This window comes from Orycteropus afer, unplaced genomic scaffold (assembly GCF_000298275.1).
Source record: "Orycteropus afer afer isolate SDZICR_OR568_19922 unplaced genomic scaffold, OryAfe1.0 scaffold00021, whole genome shotgun sequence".
Taxonomy (NCBI): Eukaryota; Metazoa; Chordata; class Mammalia; order Tubulidentata; family Orycteropodidae; genus Orycteropus; species Orycteropus afer.
In genome coordinates, this window is record NW_006921608.1 from 14,819,525 (window position 1) to 14,844,938 (window position 25,414).

Here is a 25,414-nt window from a genome sequence, read left to right on the forward strand (position 1 = left end):
TGATCTTTTAAAAATTAAAAGTGTTGCTCAAAGTTTTCAGCACCATCACTTAATTATTTAAAACAAAAAAACCACCAGTGAAACCCACTGTCATCGAGTCGGTTCCGACTCATGGCCATCCCACAGGACAGAGGAGAACTGCTTCATAGGGTTTCTGAGCCTGTAAATCTTTATGCAGACTGCTTCATCTTCCTCCCATAGAGTGGCTGGTCGGTTCAAACCGTTGACCTTTTCATTAACAGCAGAATGCTGTAACCGCTGAGCCACCAGACCTCCTAATTATTAGTGTTCAAGTTTTCTCATTTCCTATAAAGTAATTCTCATCCATCTGTACTTTATTAATTACTGTTTGGATGCCATCCTCACGTTAGTGAATTAAGTATTCGCTGGAGTTTTTCATTGCTATTTTAAAAATCAATATGTAAATTAGATTAACGTCCTTTAGCAAAATGACTATACAAGTAACAATAATACACAATAAGAGCAATCCCTTCCAAACTTGATTTAAGGTTTTTGCAGTTTTATAGATTTTCTAAGTCAGTTGCATGGATCCAGAGTTGCAAGCTTCATTATCCTTTGTAGATTGAACTCCAATTTAGAACATAGGAAGTCTAAAAGTACTGTTTCACACTGACCAGATGTTATGTTTCTTGTTAAGTTTAATAGTCACAGTGTTGAATCTTATGGGGATAAAGAGACAGATGACTCACACATACAAAAATAGATTGAGTGTTTTGGGGATAAACTGGTCATAACCATGAGAAAATAAGATTTTAAACTAGCAGTAGATTTTTTTTTTTTAACAGAACTGTGATTTGAAAAAAAAAAAAACCTTTTTTCCTCCCATCTCAGTGCAGTCTACAGGAAAGAGTAGATCCCAATTCTTTTTTTTAATTATTATTAGCTTTATAACCAAGGGCAAATCAGGGTGTTCATGTGTTTCATCTATTAAGTTAGCAAAAGGCAACATGCTCTACGTAACTTGTAATATATATAAAATTAGATGTGGAAAATACTGTAGATAATTTAAAGGCCTTATTACATATTTGCAAATTTGACCTTGTGCTTTAGAATCAGACAGACCTGAGTAGAATCCTTCTTCTCCAATTATTTGTTGTATGACCTTGGACAATTTATTAAATGACATTTGAGCATCAGGTTCATTTGTGCAATAGAGATAATAATGGCCCACAGAGTTAGTGAGAACATTAAATGGAGGTATCCTATAAAAAGCCCTTATCATAGTGCCTCTAACTGGTTGAGGATAACTGTTTTCATCATTATCAAATGAATAATCAGCTGAATAATTCTAGTTAATGGCTTTCCCTTCCCAGAATTTCTTTGATAGCCATTTTATATTTTAAAATAGTAAGTTGGTTTAAATAGAGTTGGACACTAGAACTTTGCATACCATTGTCCTTGGTTCTGTGCTTTGTCACTGCCTCATGATGGGGTTTTATATTCATTTAATAAATTATGTAGTGAAGACAAGGCTTTGTACTGAATACCAGGAATATAACTGTGGTAACAAGATCTGATTACTACACCTACAGATTTTAGAGTCTAATGGGGTTAGACAATTCTTGTGTAGTACGTGTTTGATGAGTGTAACCCAAGGTTCTATAGGAATACAAAGGCATGGCACCTGACTCAGTCCTGGGGTGTTTGAGCTGAGAAATGATGTCTGAATTTAGTTCTGATATAAAAAGAAGCTGTAATACACAATATCACACCCAAATTTATGTGTATATGTTACATGTGTGGTCTGCTCATCGTGTAAGACCTCCTCGCGTGAGGGCTGCCTCACTGTGTGAGAGGCAGTTAGAGGCTCTGCTCTTGGCACTCGTGGTGTGCTTTGTCAGCACTGCTCTTACAGCACCCACGCTGTCTTGTGATTTATTGGTCATGTGTTAGTTTATTTCTCCTACATCTCAAGCTCCTTAAAAAGCAAAACGGAACAAAACTGTGTCTTACCGTCTTTCTATTTCTAATGCCTTTATACTCCTTGACACATTATAAATGTACAATCAATGCTTGTTGAGTTAATAAGATAAAACATAAGTTGATTTATTAAACAAATATTTATCAAACACCTACTATATGCTGCATGTTCTAGGCATTGGGGATTAAGCAGTGAAAAAGTAATTCTCCTGTCTTCATCAAACTTGCTTTCCAGTGGTAGAGATAATCCATATATAAAGAAATATATGCGTAAATAAGGCCAGTCGATGATGCATGTGGTCACAAAGCCTCACTGAAGAGGTGACATCTAAGTAGAGACCTGAGTTAAGTAAAGGATCAGGCTGTCTTGTGGATTCCAGACTGGGCTCAGTTAATGTAAAGGCTCAAGGAAGAACATGCCTAGAGTGCTAAAGAGACAGCCTAGGAGGCCAGCAGGGATGGAGCTGGAGGAGCAAGCAGGGATGTGATAGGAGATGGAATTGGCAGGTGTTACTGGGCCAGAGCACATCTGGCCATGGTGAATTTGGATTTTATTCTGAATGCAATGGGAGACAAAATGCAGGGTTTTGAGCAGAGAATAACATGATCTGATTTATCTTTTGAAAGAATCAAATCTGCCTGTTCTGTGGAATACTAAAGGAGCAAGAGTAGAAATAATGAAAACAGTTAGGAAACTGTGTTATTAATTGGTCCAGGTGAGAGAAGATGGTGGCTGGATTAAGATAGACTGAATACTTTGTGTGGGACTCTCTGGGGATAGGAGCTGGTGACATAAGCTGTTACAGCTGTAAGCTTGCATCTGTAACATAAGCATGCGAGTTGATCACAATTTAAATGTAGATAAGGTACGTGTATTTAGTGAAATGATGGACTAAGATGTAAACTAGTTTGTAGTCCCACCTCTACTCTCAAGTAGGTGTATAACCCCTACTTTGCACGGGCCTCAATTTTTTTGAAATATGAAGTGAGGGATTAAATTAGTTTCTTTCTAACTGTAAAGGCCCATGGTTTTATAACTCAATGAAAAAACAAATATGTATTGAATGCTTACTGTGTATTTAATACTGAATGAGACACTTCAGTGGATTCAAAAGTACTTTAAGACATTTTTGTCTGAAAAGTACTTATTTAGAAAAGATTTTACAGGCCCATTACCCACATTATGAGACCGTAACTTTTAAGTGCAAAGGTGTGTAATGCCAATTATAGGTGCTACAGATGTTTGAAGAAGGGGATAATTAATAAAGACTGAATCAGGTAATACATTTGATATGGGACTAGGTAGGATTTAGTTAAATGGATAGAGGAAGAAGGGCATGCTGGATGGAGAAGACGTGAGCAAAGAGGAAGTCTTAATGAGCATGGCATGGGTTTATGAGGGATGGAGATTCAGTCAGTATTAGCCTGACTGCATTGGAGGATATGTGAACAACGGGAAAATATGATTGGTCAGATAGAATAAGGTAAGAACATATTGTTGTTAGGTGCCTTCGAGTCGGAGATGTACAGCAGAACGAAACCCTGCCTGGTCCTGTGCCAGCCCCACGATCTTTGCTATACCCGAGCCCATCATTGCAGCCACTGTGTCAATTCATCTCATTGAGGGCCTTCCCCTGTTTTGTTGTCCCTCCACTTTGCCAGGCATGACATCCTTCTCCAGGGAATGGTCCCGTCTTACAACATGACCAAAGTAGGTGAGACAAAGTCTGGCCATTCTTGCTTCCAAGGAGCGTTCCAGCTGCACTTCTCCCAGGACAGATTTGTTAGCTCTTTTAGCAGTCTACAGTACTTTCAGCATTCTTCTCCATAAGCACATAAAGGACATTAAAATCTAGGTAGAAACATTTAGATTTAAAATAGGTGAGAACTGGAAGCCATTATAGATCCTTCTGTAGGAGAATATTGTGATACAAATTGTCTTTAAAGAAAATTAGTTTAGTTCTGTGTACTTTGAGGAAGGCAGTAAACTACCTTGTTTCCAGTAGTATGCAGGCATTTTGCATACTCGTCCTCATTTAGTAACCATAATACCAGTGAAAGAAACAAAAGTCAATGAGTTTAAATAACTTGCCTAAAGGTCTTATGCCTATTAGATGGTTAGAGCCAGGATTTATCAGATGAGAGAATCTTCAGACAGGAAGTGTTACCTACACTGACTCGGTCCGAGGTAATGAGAGACTTACCCAGGAGCAGTGGGAATAGAAAAGAGAAGATGGAGCTAAGAAAATGTTTCAAAGAAGAAGAGCTTGTTGACTGTATATGGAGAATGGAAAAGAGAATGGATATAAGAAGATAGTGAAGATTACTGTGCTTTGTGGTGGTGGGTTTGGGGGATGTGGCAGACCTGAGGGAACAAGAAGATAGATGAAATGCTGTCTGGTTTAGGAATGTAGAGTTTTAGAAGCCGTTAAGCATTTAAGTAGTTAGTAACAATATTGAAAGATTTGGGGATTTGTGAGTCCTCAACGTCATAGTAGTTGAGGGCATGACAGTGAAGAAGTCCTCTAAAAATCATGAGAGCAAGTCATGAGAGAAGAGTGAAACACTCTTGCCTGTGCTTTTTTTTTTTTTTAATCACATGTCTGTCTGACTACTATTATGACAAGTCACCTAAGTTGCTGAGATTAAATGCTGACAAATTATTTTCCACATTTGCATTTTGACCTCTACTAGAATGAGATTTAGGGTTTTTGTTTGTTTCTAAAAAAGTAGAATAGATATAAATGAATTTCAGTGCATAACAAGTTTTTCCAAAAAGCAGATTTAGTCTCTGAAACAGCATTTGTTAGTTTATTTTTATGATCCTATTCCAGTATATTTTTTTTGTGAAGGTTCTAGAAAACATTTTTTGGTTCATATATTGCCAAGTTGATTCTTCTATGAATTTGCATTGAAAAGTTTATGGCTGCTGTACAAGGTTATAAACATTATTATGCTTGTTAAAATGGAGAGTGCCAGCATATTCTGTCTTTAATGTGCTCTCTTTTATATATTCAATTCTTTTATTGTCATTATATTCTTTGATACGCATTTATTGATAATTTATCTAAATTCTCACTTTACAAGCAACTAGCAGCCTTCTATTTCATCAGTTTCTGTTGCTTGAACTTTAATTACTGAAAGTTTTAGGTTATTTTGGATAATTTTGGCTCTTAGAATAATATTTGCATTGTGTTTTTATATTAAAATTCATAGTAATAATGGTTTTGTTTTCATTATTAAAAATGTGTTCTACTGTTGTTAAGAATTAAGAACTGCAGCTGTCTTAGAAGGGTCTCCCTTCATTGCCTTGTTTTCTTGCAGGATGAAGACGAGCTGGATTCTCACACCATGGTGAAGACCAGTTCAGAAAGCGTGGGCACGATGCGGGCCACAGGCACCATGAGTGAAGGGGCCCAGACCATGATTGAGCATAATAGCACGATGTTGGAATCGGACTTGGGCACCATGGTCATAAACAATGAGGATGAGGAAGAAGAGGATGGCACTATGAAAAGTATGGAGCTTTTATTCCATTGAACATTAGTTGCCTATTTTGAAAATAAATGTCTGTAGAAACTAAGATAGCTCTATGTTACTTTTTGTAGCCAATTGTGGAAAATTTTGTTTCTTAGATTTATTTAACAGGAAAAAAAAAAGCCAGAAATTAACTTTATATATCTATATCTATATCTATATATCTATATATAGATATATGTTTTACTACCACAGAAAGCAACAAATCTTTAACTCTAGTTATAGAACTTTTTTTCCCTATTGATGGCTTCTTACCTGTAACTTAATTTATTGTGAAGTATTTTAGAGGAAAAAAACATAGTTTTCCTGATGTTTTCTTTTTGGATTAAAAAAGTGATCCTAAAACTCTGTTCTAATAAATACAACATAATAATACTTCATATTGTCTACATTACTGGGTAAGCCCCAGTGATAGAGGGGTACAAGCAAAGGGAAGAGGTAAAGGTTGAGGGAGGAAGAGATAAAACACTAGAGAGACATTTCAAGAAACAGGGATGCTCAGACAGAAAATTTAGTTCAGTACTTATTTACCAATGCTTACTGTGAATGTAAGAAAAGAGCTTGGTGGCATAGTGGCTAAAGTGCACAACTGCTAACCAAAGGTTGATGGTTCAAACCCACTGGCTGCTCTGTGGGAGAAAGACGTAGCAGTCTGCTTCCATAAAGACTTACAGACTTGGATTGTTGGTCTGATAGAGCCTGGTGGAACCCCTGAGACGAGCTAGGGCCCCTAGCTGCCCTTCAGGTCTGGAACTGAACCCACTCCTGTGGCTTCCAGCCAAACAAAGGACAGGCATATGAGCTGAACACTTACATTAAGTAGACACACTCCTTGGAGAGATCAGTCATGGGAAAATAGAAGGGTTATGTATGCATAGGGAGGCAGCTCAGGAGGCAGGAGTGCATGGAGGGAAGGACACAGGGAAGAGGTGGCTATGGGAAGGAGGTGGGAGGAGAGCTATTGCATCGTGGGAAATTGCAGGCAATGTCATGAGGTAAAGTGTATGTGAATTGCTGTATGGAAGATGAATTTGCTCTGTAAAATTTCATCCATATCACAATAAAATTTTAAAAAAATGATGAGTAAAGATGAAAATAAGCAAAGACAAAAAGAAAAATGATTTACAGACTTGGAAACCCTGTGGGACAGTTCTACTGTATCCGGTAGGGTCACTATGAGTTGGAATTGACTATATGACAGTGGGTACCACGTGTCCTTCTATTTCATCAGTTTCTGTTGCTTGAACTTTAATTACTGAAAGTTTTAGGTTATTTTGGATAATTTTGGCTCTTATGATGCCAGAGTTGCTGCAGAGGCTAAATGATGATTAAGACATTCTTTCTGACCTCCACTGCTTACAGAATGATGAAGATCGGGAGAATTTCAGGAACTAGCATTTCTTATTTTTGAATCGCTTTTTAGCATATTGCAGTTAACAGTATATGTATGATACTGTGATTTCATAAATGAATTAATTATCATCTCTTAATACCTATTGACTTTTCTCTTCCCTTTACCATCCCAGTGGTATGTGGTCAGTGTCATGAGTTTAAGCACTAGGCTGTTTTCTGCCACCTGGTAGAAGCAGTGCTTCTAAATGCCACAGACGTAGTAGTAATAATATATGACTTCTCCCACTGTAGAGCCTAGAAAGTTGTAACTATTCAGATGATTTGCTGGTGCTGTAAAGTAAGTATCGGAATTTCGATTTTCTTTTAGCTCATTCCTTTCTTTTTGCTGCTGCCCTGTGTTGCTGTGTCCCCTGTTAGTCTGCTTAATAAGCAGTGTCCTCCCTCACAGCTTTTAGTCACATGGCTCACTGCTGCTACTTTCTTCACATGTCCTAGTACATGCCCCATTATGGTTGTATATTTTGAAAAGTGAGGGTCGGGAAGCACAAAATGCAAACAGATTGCTACGTAGTTAATCCTAGGGGAGTTCATTTCTGTATCCTGTCAGAGGTGGGTCTGCTGAACCTTTGCCCTGGGAAGGAGCCTTAGTCTTGGATTTCCTGAAATTCTTAACAGGGCTTTTGACTAGAATAGGTCTTCTGCATCCATAACAAGGTCTACCCAACTGCACCGGATGGTCTTGTGGCCTCCAAAGCCAGCCAGCATTAGGGTGCAAGTAATATGCCCTGTGGATTAAAAAAAGACTCTATGATAAAATAGTTTTCAACTCATTTCATATCAGCAAGTAGCATCATGTTTCCACAAGCAGATATAATTCTTTTAGTCAAGTTTTATGATTCTAAGCAGACTGGTTAGAAGATCATTGAGGACTTTGTTGTATCACTTGTAAGCTCCTACAGAGCTGTATGAGCAACTTTTTCTGTGCAGTCATATAGTTGAACAGCGGTTTTAAAAAATGAGGCCATAAAAGCATATTATAGTATTATGCATGTGCTAGATTGTCATATTTCAAGAAAAAGATAAGTGATAATTCATCAGATGTCATACTTTATAATGACAGTGTAGATGTTCACATATTTTGTGTAGTAACTTTTAGCTTGACAGTAGAGAAATCATTCAGTTTATGTTAAAATTTTATGTCTTCAGCATGATTATATTTTTTTGCTCACATATTTTATTGAAAGCTCGTTTTTAAGTTGAGCAGATAGTGGTTTATATAGTTGCAATTGTTTTATGTGCTTCAGCAAGTTTTAAATCCCTTGAGCCAACTTTCCATTAATTTCAAGTTTCTGCAATTTAGACATCATCCTTCTATGTTCCTAAAACCCTATTCATGTGATATTAGTGTAACCTCCAGGGATTGTCATACTATAGCAGAGCAATTGTAAAGAATGTGGTGAAGTTATTGCAGCATGACTTGCTTTTCCTGAAACCACATAATTATTTTTAGTTTTATTTTTCCTTGTGATCTAAATCTTCTTGAAAACTTAGATTAATTGGTTTAAGTTCTCAGTTTATGTCTCATCAATCAAAGCCTCATTTGCTAATGTGTCTTTAGCGTTTTTGCTGCCTAAAAATACTATACCAATGTATTATTTTTGGTTTTCTAGAATCTCTAGAATGTTACATTGTGTGCTGAAGAATCTGATTTTCATCTCCTTTTCCATTGGCGTTTCAAATGAAATGCCTGATTTAACATTCTTGTCAGTTTAAATTATGTTTAACTTTTCGCTTTTATTCCTTTATCCATGAAGCTAGAAATTAGAGACCTGTTTTCCTTACCTGTGAAACCTGTGGTGATTTAACTGTACCCACCCACTACCCACTGCCATCAAGTTGATTCCGACTCCTAGCAACCCCATGGGTTTCCAAGGCTATAAATCTTTACGGAAGTAGGTTGCCTCATCTTCTTCCCGTGGAGCAGCTGGTGGGTTTGAACTTCCAACCTTCTGATTAACTGCCAAAATGCCTTACCTACTACGCCACTAGAGCTCCTAGTTTTGACTGTAGGAAGCAAAAGTAGTGAAAAATTCTTTTGAAGTAGAGAAAAGTGGCAAGAAATATTTTACAATTTTATCTATTAAAAAAAAAGTCATGAGCCCTGAAAGCATGTCCCAAGGAAGAATTTTCAAAACCTGTTTTCAGCAGTGAAGGGTGAAGGTATTGCTTTTACCCTCCCACCCCCACTGACATATCTCTGGGACCTCCTCATTACCTGTGTAATGTCCAGGCCTCCACTTGGTAGCCAAGGTCTTTCACAGTCTGGCATCAGCAAGTTTTTATACTTCTATCTCCTTTCTTCCATATAAATTATGCTTATCATTATATATTTTGCTTATATTATTATTATCGGGAGTTCTGGTAGCATAGTGCCTGAGGCATTTGACTGCTAACCAGAAGGCTGGTGGTTCAAACCCACCAGCCACTCTTCAGAAGGAAGGTTGGGCAATCTACTTCTGTAGTGACACTGCCTTGGAAACCCAAGGAGGGGTCACTATGAGTCAGATCCGACTCAACGGTACATAACAACAACAACAACAATTATTATTATCCACATTGGTCCATGCCAGTTAGAATGGTTGACAATGACTGTAAGTACGTTGGTTGCAAGGAAATCACCATTTGCGACTTTTTATCTTGGAGGAGTACATTAGGACCATGTCAGTAATCTGTTGCCATCAAGTTGATGAGGTATGGTAGGGATGATTATTTCCAGCCGTTGCTTCAGCAAATAGAAGGGTTGGGGTATGGTGCTTTTACCTTGCTCAGCCTGGATCTGCCTGGTTGGCTCTGCCCCTGTGGTGGAACTTTCTGGTCTTACAGAACTGGGACTGGATTGCTAACTCTCATTGTCCTGAGGGGAAGTGATCTCTTGTTGGTATATAAGAAAGCAATAAACACTCCAGCCTAGTTATTTAATTTGTATGTGTGTGTGTTATTTCTCCAGCTAGATGGTGAGGTTTGTCCTGGTGAGAATGCTGTGTGAATCTCCCGTGCCACATGATAGTAAATATTCATGGAATATTGATTTCATGAATGAATACTAATTACAGTATACTGAACTCAACTCACTGCCGTTGATTCAGATCCGATTCATAATGACCCCTCTTGGGTTTCCAAGGCGGTATCACTATGGTAGTAGATTGCCCCATCAGCCTTCTGAGGAGTGGCTAGTACATTTGAACTGCCAGCCTTCTGATTAGCAGTCAGATGCCTTAGGCATAGTCAAAGTCAAAATATTTTAAGTATTGACTTGTAGTAGAATTAAAGATGCATAGCGCTGAGAGCTGAAAGAACTCTCAAGTAAACTTCCTGCCTTTATAAAAGTAAGCTTTAGTTGGCAACACACTTGTTTGTTTTCAGATATTCTGCTGTCTCTCTCTTTGATTTCACAGAACAGACCATTTGAAAATGTGCTCCATAACATTACCCGTCCATTACTCTGATAAATATAAATAAATAAGTAGATACCAAAACCAAAAGTATTTGGGAAATGCATATTTATCCTGGAGATAAATCAAATTATTGAAGAGCTGCACTGTATACATTACTAACTTGGAACTGCTGTGAAAATAAGGAAGAAACCTGCTAAAAAAAAAACATTACCCAGGCTTTCCTTAACTTACTTGACCATGAAAAGCTTTCAGTGAAGAGCATATCAGCTATGAACATCCTACGTAATTAGTATCTCAGAAACATATTTTGGGAAATGCAGTCATAGGAGCCCTCTAGTCCCTTGACTCATCTACTTTCTGTTTATTAGTGCACCCGCCCTTGATTTCCCCATAGCTTACAGACCACGTTCTATTACTTCAGCCACTCTCTCACTCATATCCTTAACTCTTTTGCCGTATTGTCTTTCTTTTCCATCCTCCTGGCAAAACTTTAACTGTGGATTAATCTGCTTGCCCATCGTTTCTCCAACACCCTGGCTGCTGAGTGCTATTGGGAACTCTCACATCTGCCCAGATGAAAGCCTTCAGTTTGTGGCATTCAGCCCCATTACCTTCCTATAGGACTCTGTTTCTTACTCTACAAAGTGGCTATTTCAGACCGACACTAAATCTATTCCTGCCACTTCCCTTTTCTGTTTCAGTAGATGACCTTGCTTCCTACTTCACAGAAGGAGGAAAAAAAAAAAAAAAAAGCATCACCACATGAGAATCCGGAGCAGCTGTATAGGTGTTTTAAACATGGGCTTTGGAAAGAGAAGAATTAGAGTTATCCTTAAGTTCTCTTTTTTCCCTCACCCCCTCATTGAATTAGCATCAAGTCTCTTCACTTCCTCGGAGTATTTTTGTTTTCTCTCCATCTTTGCTTATACTTCTCAAGCCCAGGTCCTCATAGTCTCTCACTTTTAAGGCCTCCTAATTGATCCCCACCTCCAATCTTGATCCCCTACCCTCTATACAGAACTCATCATCTCTCTCTCCTGCCCATGGTCCCCCAAACGACTCCCCTTTGCTCTTAGGTTAAAGCCTAACAGGTTAAAAGGCAGTAAGTATATCCTTACCAGTAAGGGATTTGAATGGCAAGCTGAGGAATGGGAAGGAAGCACCCAGGTGATCTTTTAGCTCCTGGCTAGGAATAGGAGTGATAATGTATGTTGACATCCGTGCAGGTGAGAGAATAATATTTCACTATTTGTAAAATTTGATGTCTTTTTGAGAAAATATAGAAAGTGCCATAAAGCACAAAAAAGTAAATTAAATATTTTTATTTTCCAGAAAAGGGAAAAAAAAAAATTTTCTTAGTTATAGATATCATTAATTGAGAGCTTACAATGTGCTAAACATTGTGCTGAGGACATTATCTCATTTATTCCTGATACTGCATTGCCATTGAGTTAATTTTGACTCATAGCAACCCCATAGGACAGAGTAGAACTGCCCCACAGGGTTCCCAAGCTGTGAATCTTTATGGAAGCAGACTGCCTCATCTTTCTCCCATGGTGCTATTGGCGGGTCCAAACTGCTGACCTTCCTGTTTGCAGTGAGTGCTTAAACCATGCACCTTTTAGTCCTTACAGGGACCCTGTGAACTAGCATTTTCACTACCATTCACTACTAAGGAAACTAAGACTTGGGAATGTTAAGTGACTTGTCCGTGATTGCGTAGCACGTAAGTGGTGGAAGTAGTATACAGACCCAGGTCTGACCCCAAACTCATGCTGCTACTCTTGGGCTTATGAGCTTGGTGTCATTGGGGAGGATTCTAGAACATGTGTGAACCCTTTAAAAAGGGAGATTAACATCATTGTAAGTCAGTGTAGGTTCACTGGAGAAAAATCATAACAGAATAATGTAATTCCCTTTATTTAGACACAGTCACTAAATTTCTTAATTAGAGAAATTGCAGAGTTTGGATATTATGTCTAAGAATTTTGGAAAAGTATTTGAGATTCTTTAATGATATCTGATGCACACTGTGTGGTATGTCCTAGCTAATGGCCCTTTAATGAGGTTTGAACAATTCTGCCCAAATGCACTCATATCATTCAGTGTTTAGTGGAGGAAATAAAAACTTTACCAAGGATTTTAAGCATAAAGGGATTAAGTCAGAGTATGGATGTTAACAAAATCAATGGAAAGGCTGAAGGAGAGGGGTTGGGTAGCCTCTGCCTCCAGGAATGCCTCCCACAACTCCACACAAGGACCTGCTATGGAGCTATTACTACTGCCATAATCAGCAAGGCAAAGGCTGACATTGACACTATCAAGTTCAGTAATACACGGCTGTTGTATAAAGTACCGTTTGAGATCAGTTCCCATTACTATTCAGGGATTAGAAAGCTCCCACCACTACCAGGGAAGCTAGTGACTAGATGCTGGTATGCTGCAGTAAAACCCCCCATCACCATGACTGCTTGCCAGGAGGAAATAACTCAAATAGCAGACACATAGCCTCTGCCTCATTTCCCCCTTTTCAGGTCATAAAAGGGTATAGTTATCCAGAATGCTAGTTGTAAGGAGTTCTGGGAAATACAGTAATTAGCTTTTCAGCCTCTGTAATAAGAAGGCCCTCCAGAAGCAGGTGGCAGTGATTGCTAGGTTTTAGTCAACCACAGTGTTAAATAATAATTCATGATGAACCAGAAGATTTCTCATTGTTTGTTCTATAGTGCAGCCTCTGCTTTGGCTAACGCCATTTTCCACAAACACTTGGATGATGCTGTAATTGCAAATGACATGAAGTGGAGCAAAGTGAAAATACATTCTAAGACAGAATCAAGATCTCCACAGTCTGGAGCAGTGGGGCTTCACTTACAAGCAAACCCTGCACTAGGGTCCAAATAACGCGCTCACAAGTGTACATCATACCTGTAGCCCTCCAGATGCTGATTCTGCAGACGGGAGCAGGGTCTGGGCATCGCTATTTCAAAAGTAAATAACAAAGAAGAAAAGATCTACAAATGCTTCTGAAGTACATGTAGGACTGATAACCACTTTTTAGGACAAGGAAATAAGCAGCTTAACTTTGTTTAGAACTCACTTGGCGGGTTTAAGGAGGACGGAGATAAATTGAAGCACATTCAGTGGAGAGGGAACAGGATGGAGAAGTAAGTGGAAACCGTATATTAAGATTGAGTGGTGGAGTAACTTATCATGTTCAAGGGTTTATATGATTTATTTATATTAGTCAGTCATAGCTCAATTTTTCAGGTATATACAGGTTTAAGTAATTTTTAATTGAATATGTATCTTTTACGTTTCTTCTTTGTATGTGCCTATCATACATTGTAATTTTTAAAGTATCACAGTCCATTGCTTCGTTTTGTACAACACATGTATGCAGTTTCACTTAATTGGTAAGAGAAAGCAAATGAGGTTATGCCTTATGTATTTTTATGAGTTTATCTGAGAAACAGATACTAGTTTGGTTTAAAAAGTGTAAGGAGAGATACCGTGAAGGAGGACTGACCATTGTGTATCCCCATTCCCTAGTTCATCTAGTGTCCTCACACAAAATTGTAAGTTGCCCTGAGCACTCACTTCATGTCTGGTCCTTCACTTAGAAACACCTTCTCCTTTTCCAGCTCTGGTTCAGATGCTTCCCTTCCTTCTTTCTCTCAAAACCAGTTGCAGAAAAGGACCAGATACTTTTTCTCAATGATGTGTAAAATGCTTAATAATGTTTAACGTTTGTGAAGTGTTTACATTTTTTCCAAAATTGCATTGCCTTGAGCCAAAGGAATAGATCATCAAGGATGGGATTTCATGTGCCAAGAAACAGTTGAGAAGGGTAGGAGAGTGTGGAGGGGGATGACTTTCCCAGTTCTCCCAAGATCTTAACCATTCTTTCATGAAAAACTCGGTATGCTGCTTTTAATCTTGCCAAAAGCATACAATAAAGATGAGAACAGTAATGTCCAGGTCCCTTTTGTAGTTGGGTATAGATACCTGTATTGTTTCTGGGCAATTAGAAACCCTTTTTTTCCTCTACTGAAGTACTAGATACCCAGCTAAGATGTGGCTACTGTGGTTTGGTGTTACCTGTAGGTACTGAGTATGGTCTGCTCTTACGTGTCGTCATAGTCTGTAGGATGTTTACTGAAGTGTGACCCAAATTGGCCCTGTTGATGTAAGTATTTTGGTTGTAGGATACTTCTTTAACTAGCACAAAGCATAGACAAATGTAAATATTAGTCTTCTTTACACAAATGAGAATTTTCTTCTAGTAAATGCCTCTGAAGAATGGTTTCTACTGGTACACACAGTGGCTGTAACAGTGCTCATTACTCTTGCAGGAAGTCATTGCTTTCATGTAACTAAAATTCTCAAGCTTCACTTTGCTTCCTTTTATTCTGCCCTCACTGGAGATGGAAAACAGCTGGTCACTAAAGAAACCTTCCTGTGTACTTGGATTCTTCCTAAATTGTTCCTCAGACTTGACTTTTCTTGGCTGAATAATTTCAGTCCACTTACCCTTTGGGCAGGTATTATAAGCTTTTAATCTTTTTTATGAATAATAGCCTCTGGACCTTCTCCACATTGTCTGTGTCCTCCTTTGTTTTGAAATACATTCTGATGAAGTTAAGAAAAAGCTGCATGTCAGTAGCTTCTGTATTAACATCTTGGTTTTTATATGCAGTCACTGTACTCTTGGCAACAAATTAAAGGGCATATTTCCAAGATCATTAGTCAGGTGGAACACCCACATCTTAAAATATTTTTAGAAGAACAAATTAGGTAATATTTGTAAATCTCTTTGATGTTGGAATGTATTATGCAGAAGTTATGATTTATTGTTATTTCTTTCTCTACATGTATTTTTGTCATAATCATTCCAAGAAATTAAAAATTAAACAAATTATTTTTAAAGTGTTTTTAAAATTCTTTCATTTGTTTAAATTTCCATGAAGAGAGTCACCTGTTTAGGAGACATGTACAAATTTAAAACCTTAATGAATAATTGTGGGTGGACTTCTAAAGTTATTATTTCCACACAATTTACTTTCTTTGTGTATGTTTCAGAGGGTGCATGAAGGACAGGAGAAACAGCCTTTTTCTTTAAAAATTCAAATGCACAGAGGGAATGAGTGGTGGTTATTTTTTTACTTATTGCTAATGGGTTTTCAGTTCCACAAGCAAGTAGTTAAAAGAATTGGGCCCAAAATTGAGGAGTTAGATAATTTTGAACATTAAATTTATTTTAAAATATATTTTTTTTGTAAGGGTCATTATTCAGATGTAACAGGAGAAATTGATGTCAATTTTATGTGATTATTCTTTCTGTGTTTAAAAAAAGTATTTGCCATAGCAACCACAATCACATATGACAGTGGTTACTATCTTGAGATTTCCTGCTTCATTCTTTTGTTGAAGGGCCCAGTATTTCTGTCTTTTGTTTTTTTAAAAATAAATCAGAAACATCATCGTCTCTGTCCCATTCTGTGAACATGCATCTCCTTGGAGACTCAAGTGCAGTGTGGGCATGTGTTTTATATTGTATAGTTAAACATTACTGGGCAATTACAGTTGCTCCCTCACATTAACTTTTAAAATGAACCTAATCTATCTTCCTCAGAAATTAAAAAAAAAAATTTTTAATTTATCTTCTTTGTGTATAACAAAGACACTTTAAATGTTAATGCTAGGTTTTAACTTAAGCAATGGAAAATACTTAGAAATACAAGCAAATAACATTTGAATAAAAATTATGTGTAAGAATAACTTGGTTAAAAATATCCAGTTATAAAGTCATTTGAAAAGAAAAATATAATGAAATAGACTGTCTCATTTAAAGTAAGTTTTTAGACTTCCTCAAACTCTCTTTCGTAAGTTGGAAATATATATACTTCAATCTTCATCAGTAAGTGCTTCAAGTCATCCTCACTTTCAGCGAGCAAAGTTCTATCATCTGCATAACACAGGTTGTTAATGAGTCTTCCCCCAATCCTGATGCCATGTTCTTTTTCATACAGTCCAGCTTCTCAGATTATTTGTTCAACATAGAGATTGAGTAAGTATGGTGAAAGGATACAACCCTGATGTACTCCCTTCTTGTACTGCCTCGTTGAAGAGAAACAAAGAAGACTGTAGCTAAGTCTCTGTATTGAAGCCAGTGCTGGATGGAAGAAGTGATCAGAGTCATGTAGGTTTGCCCTCGTGTGTGGAGGAGGAGGACTTAGGGAGGTGTAGTGGTCAGAGTTTAGGTTCCTTGGGAATACTGTTTTCTTCAATGAATTAACCAGTTGCCCTCGAGTCAACTCCAACTCATGGAGTCTCCATGGACATCAGAGTAGAAGTATGCTCCATAGGGTTTTCCATGCCTCATTTTTTGGAAGTAGATCACCATGCCTTTTTTCCAAGGCATCTGTGGGTGGACTCAAATTTCCAACCTTTTGGTTAACATTTGGATTTGTAGTGCCATAATTTTTTAAAAAAAACAAAATATACTGAATTTACTTTTTAAAGAAAGCTGTCTGGAAGTCTGATTCAGTGAAACACCCTTTTTTATTTATTTGCCTAATGCAGTTGCTAATGGAGGTCTTCCATGGGTTTCTTATTTTCCAAGAGTTAGTTCTCAATCACAAGTAAATATGGAATCTGATACGAAGTTACTTTTCCCATAGAAAAAACTGAAAAGAAAATTCAGCAAAGAATTCCTTTAAGAGATCCTTTCTCTTTCTCTTGCTACTTCTGGTCTTATGATTTGATTCACTCAAATATTTTATTAAAAAAATATGTGTAAGTTGAGCTACACTTGTAGTGTTTTATTATTTATTCTCCTAAAAGGGGGCAGAGGTGGAGAATAATTGAGGTTAAATTCCTAGACTCTATTGCAGAATAAGAGGTTGTCATAGGAACCAGATCTCAATTCTGAAGATAGAGAAGAATGTCTCATAATGACAAGACCCAGAGAAAAATAAAGGGTACTTAAAATCTGTTAAAACGTTAATGGAATGTATGGGTCCAGTCCAAGTGTAAGTATTGTAACCTTTTCAAATTAACCGATTTCTTCCTTTCTTTCTTTTAACTATAGAGGACTTCAGGGGGAAAAGTTGAAGGTAAAACACCATAAATACAAAATCTTTATTTTAAACATATTTATTAATCATTAAAATATTACACCATCTCGCCTATATATTTTGTTCATTTTAGAGTCAGTTCTGACAAGAAAGCTGAAGGTACTTTGAGCTGTTACCTTGATGAACTGTCCCTAAAAATTCCTTTTTCATGGACTTTGTGGAACGTGAGGGTGTTCTAAGTTCTGAATGGTTGCTGTACATATTGGTGTGTTATACTATCCTAATTTTATAGAATATCTCAGTATCTTTGCAGCAGGCACCATTGGAGTCCCAGATGTCTTGTCATATTATTTTCAAGCCTGATCAGCTGTAATTGGTGGGAGAGTCCTTAGATAAATAGTTGTATTGAGAGTCTTCTGTTTTTTCACTCAAACTCACTGCCGTTGAGTCGGTCCCAACCCATAGTAACCCCTCCTTGGGTTTCTGAGGTAGTGTCTCTACAAAAGTAGATTGCCCAGTCTTCCTTCCAAGGAGCGTCTGGTGGATTTGAACCGCCAGCTGTTAAAAGCATTAGGCACTGTGCCACCAGAGAATGGCCAGACTTCCTCTCATGTACTTTGGTCATGTTGTTAGAAGGGACTAGTCCCTGGAGAAAAATACCATGCTTGGTAAAGTAGAGGTTCAGCAAAAAAGGGGAAGACCCTCAACAAAATGGACTGACACAGTGGCTGCAACAATGGGCTCAAGCATAGCAAGGATTGTGAGGATGGGTGGTGCAGGACCAGGCAGAGTTTCGTTCTGTTGTGCACAGGGTCGCTGTGAGTTGGAGTTGACTCAGTGGCACCTAACAACAGCAGGCATATTCTGAAGACCACATTCCTTCTGACTCAGCTGGGACACATCTTCTTCATAATTATAGAAGTCATAATAATTTCTCAAATTTATTATAACCAATACACAGTTTCTAATAGTGAAATACAGGTATGCATTGCTTAATGTTCACAATACATTCTGTGAAATAGGACTTTGTGTGATTTGGATCTTGTGTGAACATCATATTATATATAGTATGTATGTTTATATATATGTAATACACATATGTCAAAGTAACCCACGTGCAAGCTGCCAGCATCTCCTTGCAGGTACCGACCTGTGGAGCAGCTAGGCAGGGCATAGACCAGAGGCACTCTTGGGAGCCACGGCGTCTGTGGCTCAGGGCTGCAGGCTGCGGAAGCTGCTGGAGCTGAGCCGGAGCTGCCGCCGTGCCGTAAACTGGATGCCGGCCCTGCCACCTGCTGCCCTGCCAAGCTAGGCCCTCCTCTCTGTTCCAAAGATGTATATGCTATTGCCTGAATGGGCCTTATATACTAATGTTGTGGTTAGGTGCCTTCAAGTTAGTTCCAACTCATAGAGACCCTGTGTACCACAGAATGAAACAATGCTTGCTCCTGTGCAAACCTTACAATTGTTGCTATTTTTGAACCCATTGTTGAAGCCACTGTGAAAATCCATCTCGTTGAGGATCTTCTTCTTTTTCACTGACCCTCTACCACGCATGATGTCTTTCTCCAGGGACTGGTTCCTCCTGATAACATGTCCAAAGTACAAGAGACAAAATCTCAACAACCTCACTTCTGAGGAGCATTCTGGCTGTAGTCTTCCAAGACAGATTTGTTCATTCTTCTGGCAGTCCATAGTATATTTAGTATTCGTCGCCAACACTCTAATTCAAATGCATCAGTACTTCTTTGGTCTTCCTTATTCATTGTCCGGCTTTCACATGCGTATGAGGCTATTGAAAATGTGGTAAAGTGACATCTTTGCTTTTTAACACTTTAAAGAGGACTTTTGCAGCAGATTCCGCCAGTGCAATATGTTATCTGACTTCTTCACTGCTGCTTCCGTGGACGTTGATTGTACATACTTGACAATGTCAGTATTTTCTCTGTTTATTATGATATTGCTTATGGATCTAGTTGTGAGACCTTTTGTTTTCCTTATGTGAAGGTATAATCATACTAAAGACTGTAGTCTTTTATCTTCATCAGTAAATGCTTCAAGTCATCGTCAATTTTAGCAAGTAAGGTTGTATCATGTGCATATCTCAGGTGTTTATTGAGGCCACATCTTCTTCATATGGTTCAGCTTATCAGATTATATTCATACCAATTGAATGACTGTGGTGAAATGATACAACCCTGGTGCACATCTTTCTTGATTTTAAACTGCCCAGAACTTGAAATACACTAATTCAAAAATCATAATGTTGGAAAACCACATGCCATCTTATAGTTCCTCTCCCATGATTATCAGTGGTGTTCATCTGGATGGAAAGTCAAAAACACTTATCAATGGTCATAGTTATTATGTTATTTATGAAATCATTTAGGTAAAGTATTTGGATCTCTATATATTAAGAACTTATAATTTAACAAAAGGTAACAGACAAAACACATTAAAAGAAATAATTCATAGACTGGAAAAAAAGCATTTTACTTTTATTAGTAATTGTATTATTTCCATCTTTACATGTTATAGTAATGATTCATTTGACTAGAGATTAGGCTCAACCATCAAAACACCCATAAAAAATGAAAAAGGCCTTTGAGTTGATATTTTTTTAAATAACAAAAATTAGATCACTTGAAAATAAGGACCTGCACCTATATAAAGAAAAACTTGGTTAACGTAAAAATATTGGTTAACTTGAAAACACATAATGAATATGAAATGAATAAAAACTTTGTTTTGATAGATAAAATCATGTCCTTTTAAGGCAATGAGGTGAAATTTTTTAAATGAACAAACATTGCAGTTAACCGTCCCTCTTGTGTTCCCACCTAAACAAATTGCCTAAACTCCAAAATTTATCAAATGAGACACAGAGAGATATAAAAGCTGAAGAAAGGAAAGGGGAGATAGGTTGCTCACCTGACAGTTCCATGTCCTTCACCCTTATACCTCCATAGAGAAGTAAACAAAATGATAGTCTGAAAAACATAACATGAAAGGAACTAGGGATGTTTCACCTGAGAAAAAGACAACTAAAACAAAAGCCATTATCTCGGTCTTCAAATATTTAAAGGGCTAGCTTATAAAAGAGGATTTTATTTGGAACACTGAGTGTAAATTCCAGAAGGGCAGATTTTAAGTTCTGTGGTAGTTCAGTTTGTGTGTCAACTTGGCTGGGCCTGGTTGAGTGGCTGGGCAGCTGGTGGTAGTTATTCCCCATGATGAGACTGGCAATCAGCTCCATGGTGGGATCTCCCACAAGCAGCTAAGTAGCTGCCTTTGGGATGTGGTCTGCTTCCTGTATATAAGGAGAAGCCTTGGGAATGGTCTCTAGTTTATGGCACGCTTGGACCTGTGTGTAGCCATGTCATTGTTCAGCAGCCTGCCATGCTCTGCCGACCTTGGGACTTTACAATAGATTTGAATTAATGGCGTGCTGTGTGATTTGGTAATATCAGACTGTGCCTTGTTACTTGCCAACCTTGGGCTTGGCAGCCTCAGCAGCCAGCAGCTGTCTGAGTGAAGAAAAGCCTCTAGCTTCAGTGGGCTGGGAGCTGGAGGCAGAGCTGAAGCCCAAGGCTGAGGGGCTTTCACCCAGCCCCTAGAGTTTGACACTTTGAACTTGGACTTAAAGCCTCCAAATTGTTAAGAATAAACTCCTGTTTGTTAAGGCCATCCCATTGTGATATGTTTCTTGTCAGAGTGGCACTAGGTAACAATAACAAGTTCACATTTGAAAAAAAAAAAAAAAAAACTTTTGTAACTTAGAGTCATAGTCTTAATCTAGAGGAACAAAACCACCAAAGTGCACACACACACGCACACACACATACCAAAAACAAAACCAAACTCACTGCCATCGAGTCAGTTTGACTCATAGTGACCCCTCCTTGGGTTTCGGAGGTGGTATCTCTACAGAAGTAGATTGCCCAGTCTTCCTTCTGAGGGGTGGCTGGTGGGTTTGAACCGCCATCCTTCTGGTTAGCAGTCAAATGCCTTAGGCACTATGCCACCAGAGCTCCTATAAGTATATGTACAGAGAGATTTATTTAAAGGAAATGGCTCACACAGTTGTGGAGGCTGTTAAGTCCCAAACCTGTGGGTCAAGCATCAGGCTGGAGGCTTCTCCTCCTTGGTCGCAAGGGATAACAGACCCAAAATCATTTATATCAGATGGCAGGCTTCTGGCTCACAGGTCTGCAGGAGCTTGCCAATTCCAAAATCTACAGGTCAGGTGGCAGGCTGCTGGCTCACAGCCCAAAATACTGAAGGTCAAATGCAAGATCGAGTGGGAGAAGGAGTTTTCCCAGAACATCCATAAATATTAGATGCAGGCCACAGCCTCAAGGAAACTGCCGGTACTTCAGAACACAAAAGTAGAGCATAATTATATAATACTGAGAATCATGGTCTAGCCAAGTTGATACATAACATTAACCATCACACTTCACCTCTTGTCAACTGGGCACTTGGCACATCTTCTTAAATCACACACAGTCTCTTAATAAAGACAATTATGAAGTCATACCTGTGCCCAACTTGATACAATTAATGTGTACAACCAAAAATGCCCTAGCCCCATTTACATCTTACATTTTATAAGTCACACGATAAGGGAGGGAAGAAAACAAAAATGTTTGCTGTACACACAACACACACACACACACACAAACATACAGTCAAGTATTTCTTAACATCCACGGTATGTTTCATGAAATAGGACATTATGTGATTTGGATATTGTGTGAACACTGTATCATAGTCTAGGTCTGCCTTTTATTTAAGTATCTCAAGCAAAGTTTGTACCTTGGCAGTGATCATCAATGTGCTGAGAGGGATTTGCTTTTGTGGTACATCTTTGACCAATGTCATTAGTAATTTCTTTGTAATTAGTAATCCCAAACCTAGGATTTACAAACTGCTACCAGCTCTTTAATTTTATGTAAATTTGCCCTCACTTGGAAACAATTTAACCAAACCCTACTGGCAACAAATTCTCCATCACAATCACCTTCACTTGGGTTACCTGCATCTTTTCATTTCATTGAAAAGGCTTTGAGTCTTTTCTTGTGCTGAAATAAGTCTAAATACGAATGGTATGCAGCTGTTCGGACTCACCTACAAATTCCACTTAAAGACACAGCCAGAACTGATCTTGTTCATAACCCACGGACTGCCTGTACTTATCATCTCAGGAAATTTTTAAGAAAAAGGTTGCTGCATGGAGAACTGTATAGGAGATATCTTCTTGGCACTGATCAAGACTCTGCCAGCCAGATTAAAAATCTAACTGTTACAAATGTTTATTTTCTACTTTAATTTTTCAATGTTATAATAAATTGATCAAAAAAGCATATATAGACAAGTATGTTACATATTACCAAAGTGTTTTCTTCCTGTATTTGGCTTTTAGTTATTCAGTGTCTCTTTTTCATTGTTTCCTGCCTCTATACGATTTACTGCTACATACTAAAATTATGAAGATAGTTAACACATGTGGCTTTCCTTGAGGAACACATTATATGGTGGCAGAGAAGCAGAGCCTTGAATATTCACCCCTGTTACCAGCTCAGTGTAACAAATACTAAATGAGAGGCCTGTCGTAAGTAGTCTAGATCCATAGGAGGCCTAATTCTGCATAGAGGAATCTAAGGGTTCTCAGAGGAGGTTATATCTGATTGGAATTGGAAGACAATTTTATATGAGGAGAAGAACATAGACAAATCATAAAGTTGGAAACAACATGAAGCCTTAGGGATCTGAAAGTAGATCCATCAGGTTAAGTATCTGTAAGGGATGGCAAGAGATGAAATCGGAATTGTAAGCAGAGGCCAGATCAAGAACTGGTTTAGATGTGTTCTTTTCTCCTATAGAAAATGAGCAATTGAAAGATTCTAAGCAAATGAATGATGCAACCTGATTTGCATTTGGGAAGGTTACTACATTGACAGTGTGGAAACTAGAATCAAAATGAAGAAACCAGTTTGTTTGGACACTGCTACAGTGGCCTTGGCAAGAAATGATGAAAAACTAAACTACGATAGTGGCAGTGATGGATAGAGAAAAAGGGTTAGATTTAAACACCTGTTTTGAGAAATAGAATTAAAAAGCCCCCATGATCATTGATATGAGAAAGGGAGGAGTCTGGTTTACTTCTCAAAGTTATCACTTTGGGTTTTGAGTAAAGTGTTAGTTCTGGCAGATAGGGCAGGTAAGGAGAAGCAGCAGGTTTGAAGGGAAAGATCTTGAATTTAGCTTTACAACTGGTAAGTTTGAGTAACTCTTACTCACCTTAGATGGAGTAGTCTAATAGCAGCTGGAAAATCTAATGTAGAACTTAGTAGTGAGACATGGGCTGAAGATGGAGTTGAGAGCAGGGCTTGGTCTGATTCGAACCAGTTCAGTCATGGGTGAGGAAGGAAAACTGGAACAGACTCACATTTTTTTTAAGATTTGGGTGATTTGGGCACCGCTGTTTCACTCACCCAAACTATTTGGTTGCTATGCAACACCAAAGCAGCCCTTGTTTTCCAGGAGGGAAATGAAGTTTCTAGCAGGACTTTGACCAGTAATTTTTCCTGTTTCGGTTAACATTGCAGTTTACCGACATTTTAAAAATTGAGGTCCATTGTAGTCTTGCTGCTTCAGCCATGACTGAACTGGGCTTAACTGGTTTGAAGCCCTGGTTGGAAGTAACTGGTATAGACAAGACAGATGAAACTGTGGGATGGGAGAGGAGATAGAAGCCGTTAGAAAGAGTGAGGAAGCAAAGATATATAAAAGGAAGTTGGAGAAGTCCTTATAATTTCTTACACCTGTTAGTGGTACACAAGAATAACTATGCAGGTTTGTAAGTTTAAAAAAAAAATTGTTGTTGTTGTTGTTATGTGCCGTCGAGTCGGCCCTGACTCATAGCGACCTCTCCTTGGGTTTCCGAGGCAGTATCACTACGGAAGTAGGATTGCCCAGCCTTTCTTCCGAGGAGTGGCTGGTGGGTTTGAACCGCCAGCCGTCTGGTTAGCAGGCAAGTGTCTTAGCCACTATGCTACCAGAGCTCCCCCCCACCAAAAAATAAGGTTTTTAAATTTTACTTTGACCAATTTTAAATGCATCTGTAATTTTTAAATAAAATTATAATAAAGATTTTGCCAAAATTCTGAAATGTTTCTATGATCTAAGAATATTTTGGATTTTTTGTATCATTAATTGAATATGTGTTTGGCTTGGACTTTTTTTTTGCTTTTCATTTGCATTTTATTTTAATTTTCTTTGTTCTTCATGAAGTTGACTATGTTGGCTTTGACTCTGACGAATGCAAATTTATGATATTGTTCAAAGAAATCATACTTTAAGTGTAAGAGCTTATACCCTCTTTATGTTCTTTGTTTATATAAGGAAATGCAACTTCACCACAAGTACAAAGACCATCTTTCATGGACTACTTTGATAAACAGGACTTCAAGAACAAGAGTCATGAAAACTGTAATCAAAACATGCATGAACCCTTCCCTATGTCCAAAAATGTTTTTCCTGATAACTGGAAAGTTCCTCAAGATGGAGACTATGACTTTGTAAGTACATTTTAACTCTCAGATATGTTTTATCCTTCTTTATTTTGTTGTCATATTGATAAGCATAGAACGTATGTGTATGTGTTTATATAAAATTATAGACTGCGTATTATTTATAGACAGGTGTGTGGGGAGGGGGATGGTGGAAATTGTGATTTTCTTATAGAAATATGCTTGCAGAGAAATGTAAGTAATTGCTTTTATAATTAAATTATAGCCCGGATTTAGAGACAGTGCTCTGTAAAGTTAAAATGACAATTTATTTTCAAAAGATGTTTTTGATAATGCTAATATGGAGCTCTGGTGGCATAGTGCCTAAGGCACTTGACTGCTAACCAAAAGGCTGGCGGTTCAAACCCACCAGCCTCTCCTCAGAAGGAGGGCTGGGCAATCTACTTCCGTAGTGATACTGCCTTGGAAACCCAAGGAGAAGTCACTATGAGTCAAGGCCCACTTGATGACACATAAC

At 38.1% G+C, this 25,414-nt stretch overlaps 1 protein-coding gene across 1 annotated transcript in view; it reads left to right on the plus strand.

The window, feature by feature from the left end:
* The window catches only part of STK3 (serine/threonine kinase 3), a 321,893-nt gene extending 296,933 nt beyond the window's left edge, over window positions 1-24,960 (plus strand). Inside the window, exons 9-10 of the mRNA XM_007934885.1 lie at window positions 5,266-5,458; window positions 24,770-24,960. Coding sequence (XP_007933076.1) covers window positions 5,266-5,458; window positions 24,770-24,960 — 384 coding nt within the window. The remainder of the gene's footprint in view (window positions 1-5,265; window positions 5,459-24,769) is intronic.
* Window positions 24,961-25,414: the final 454 nt, after the last annotated feature.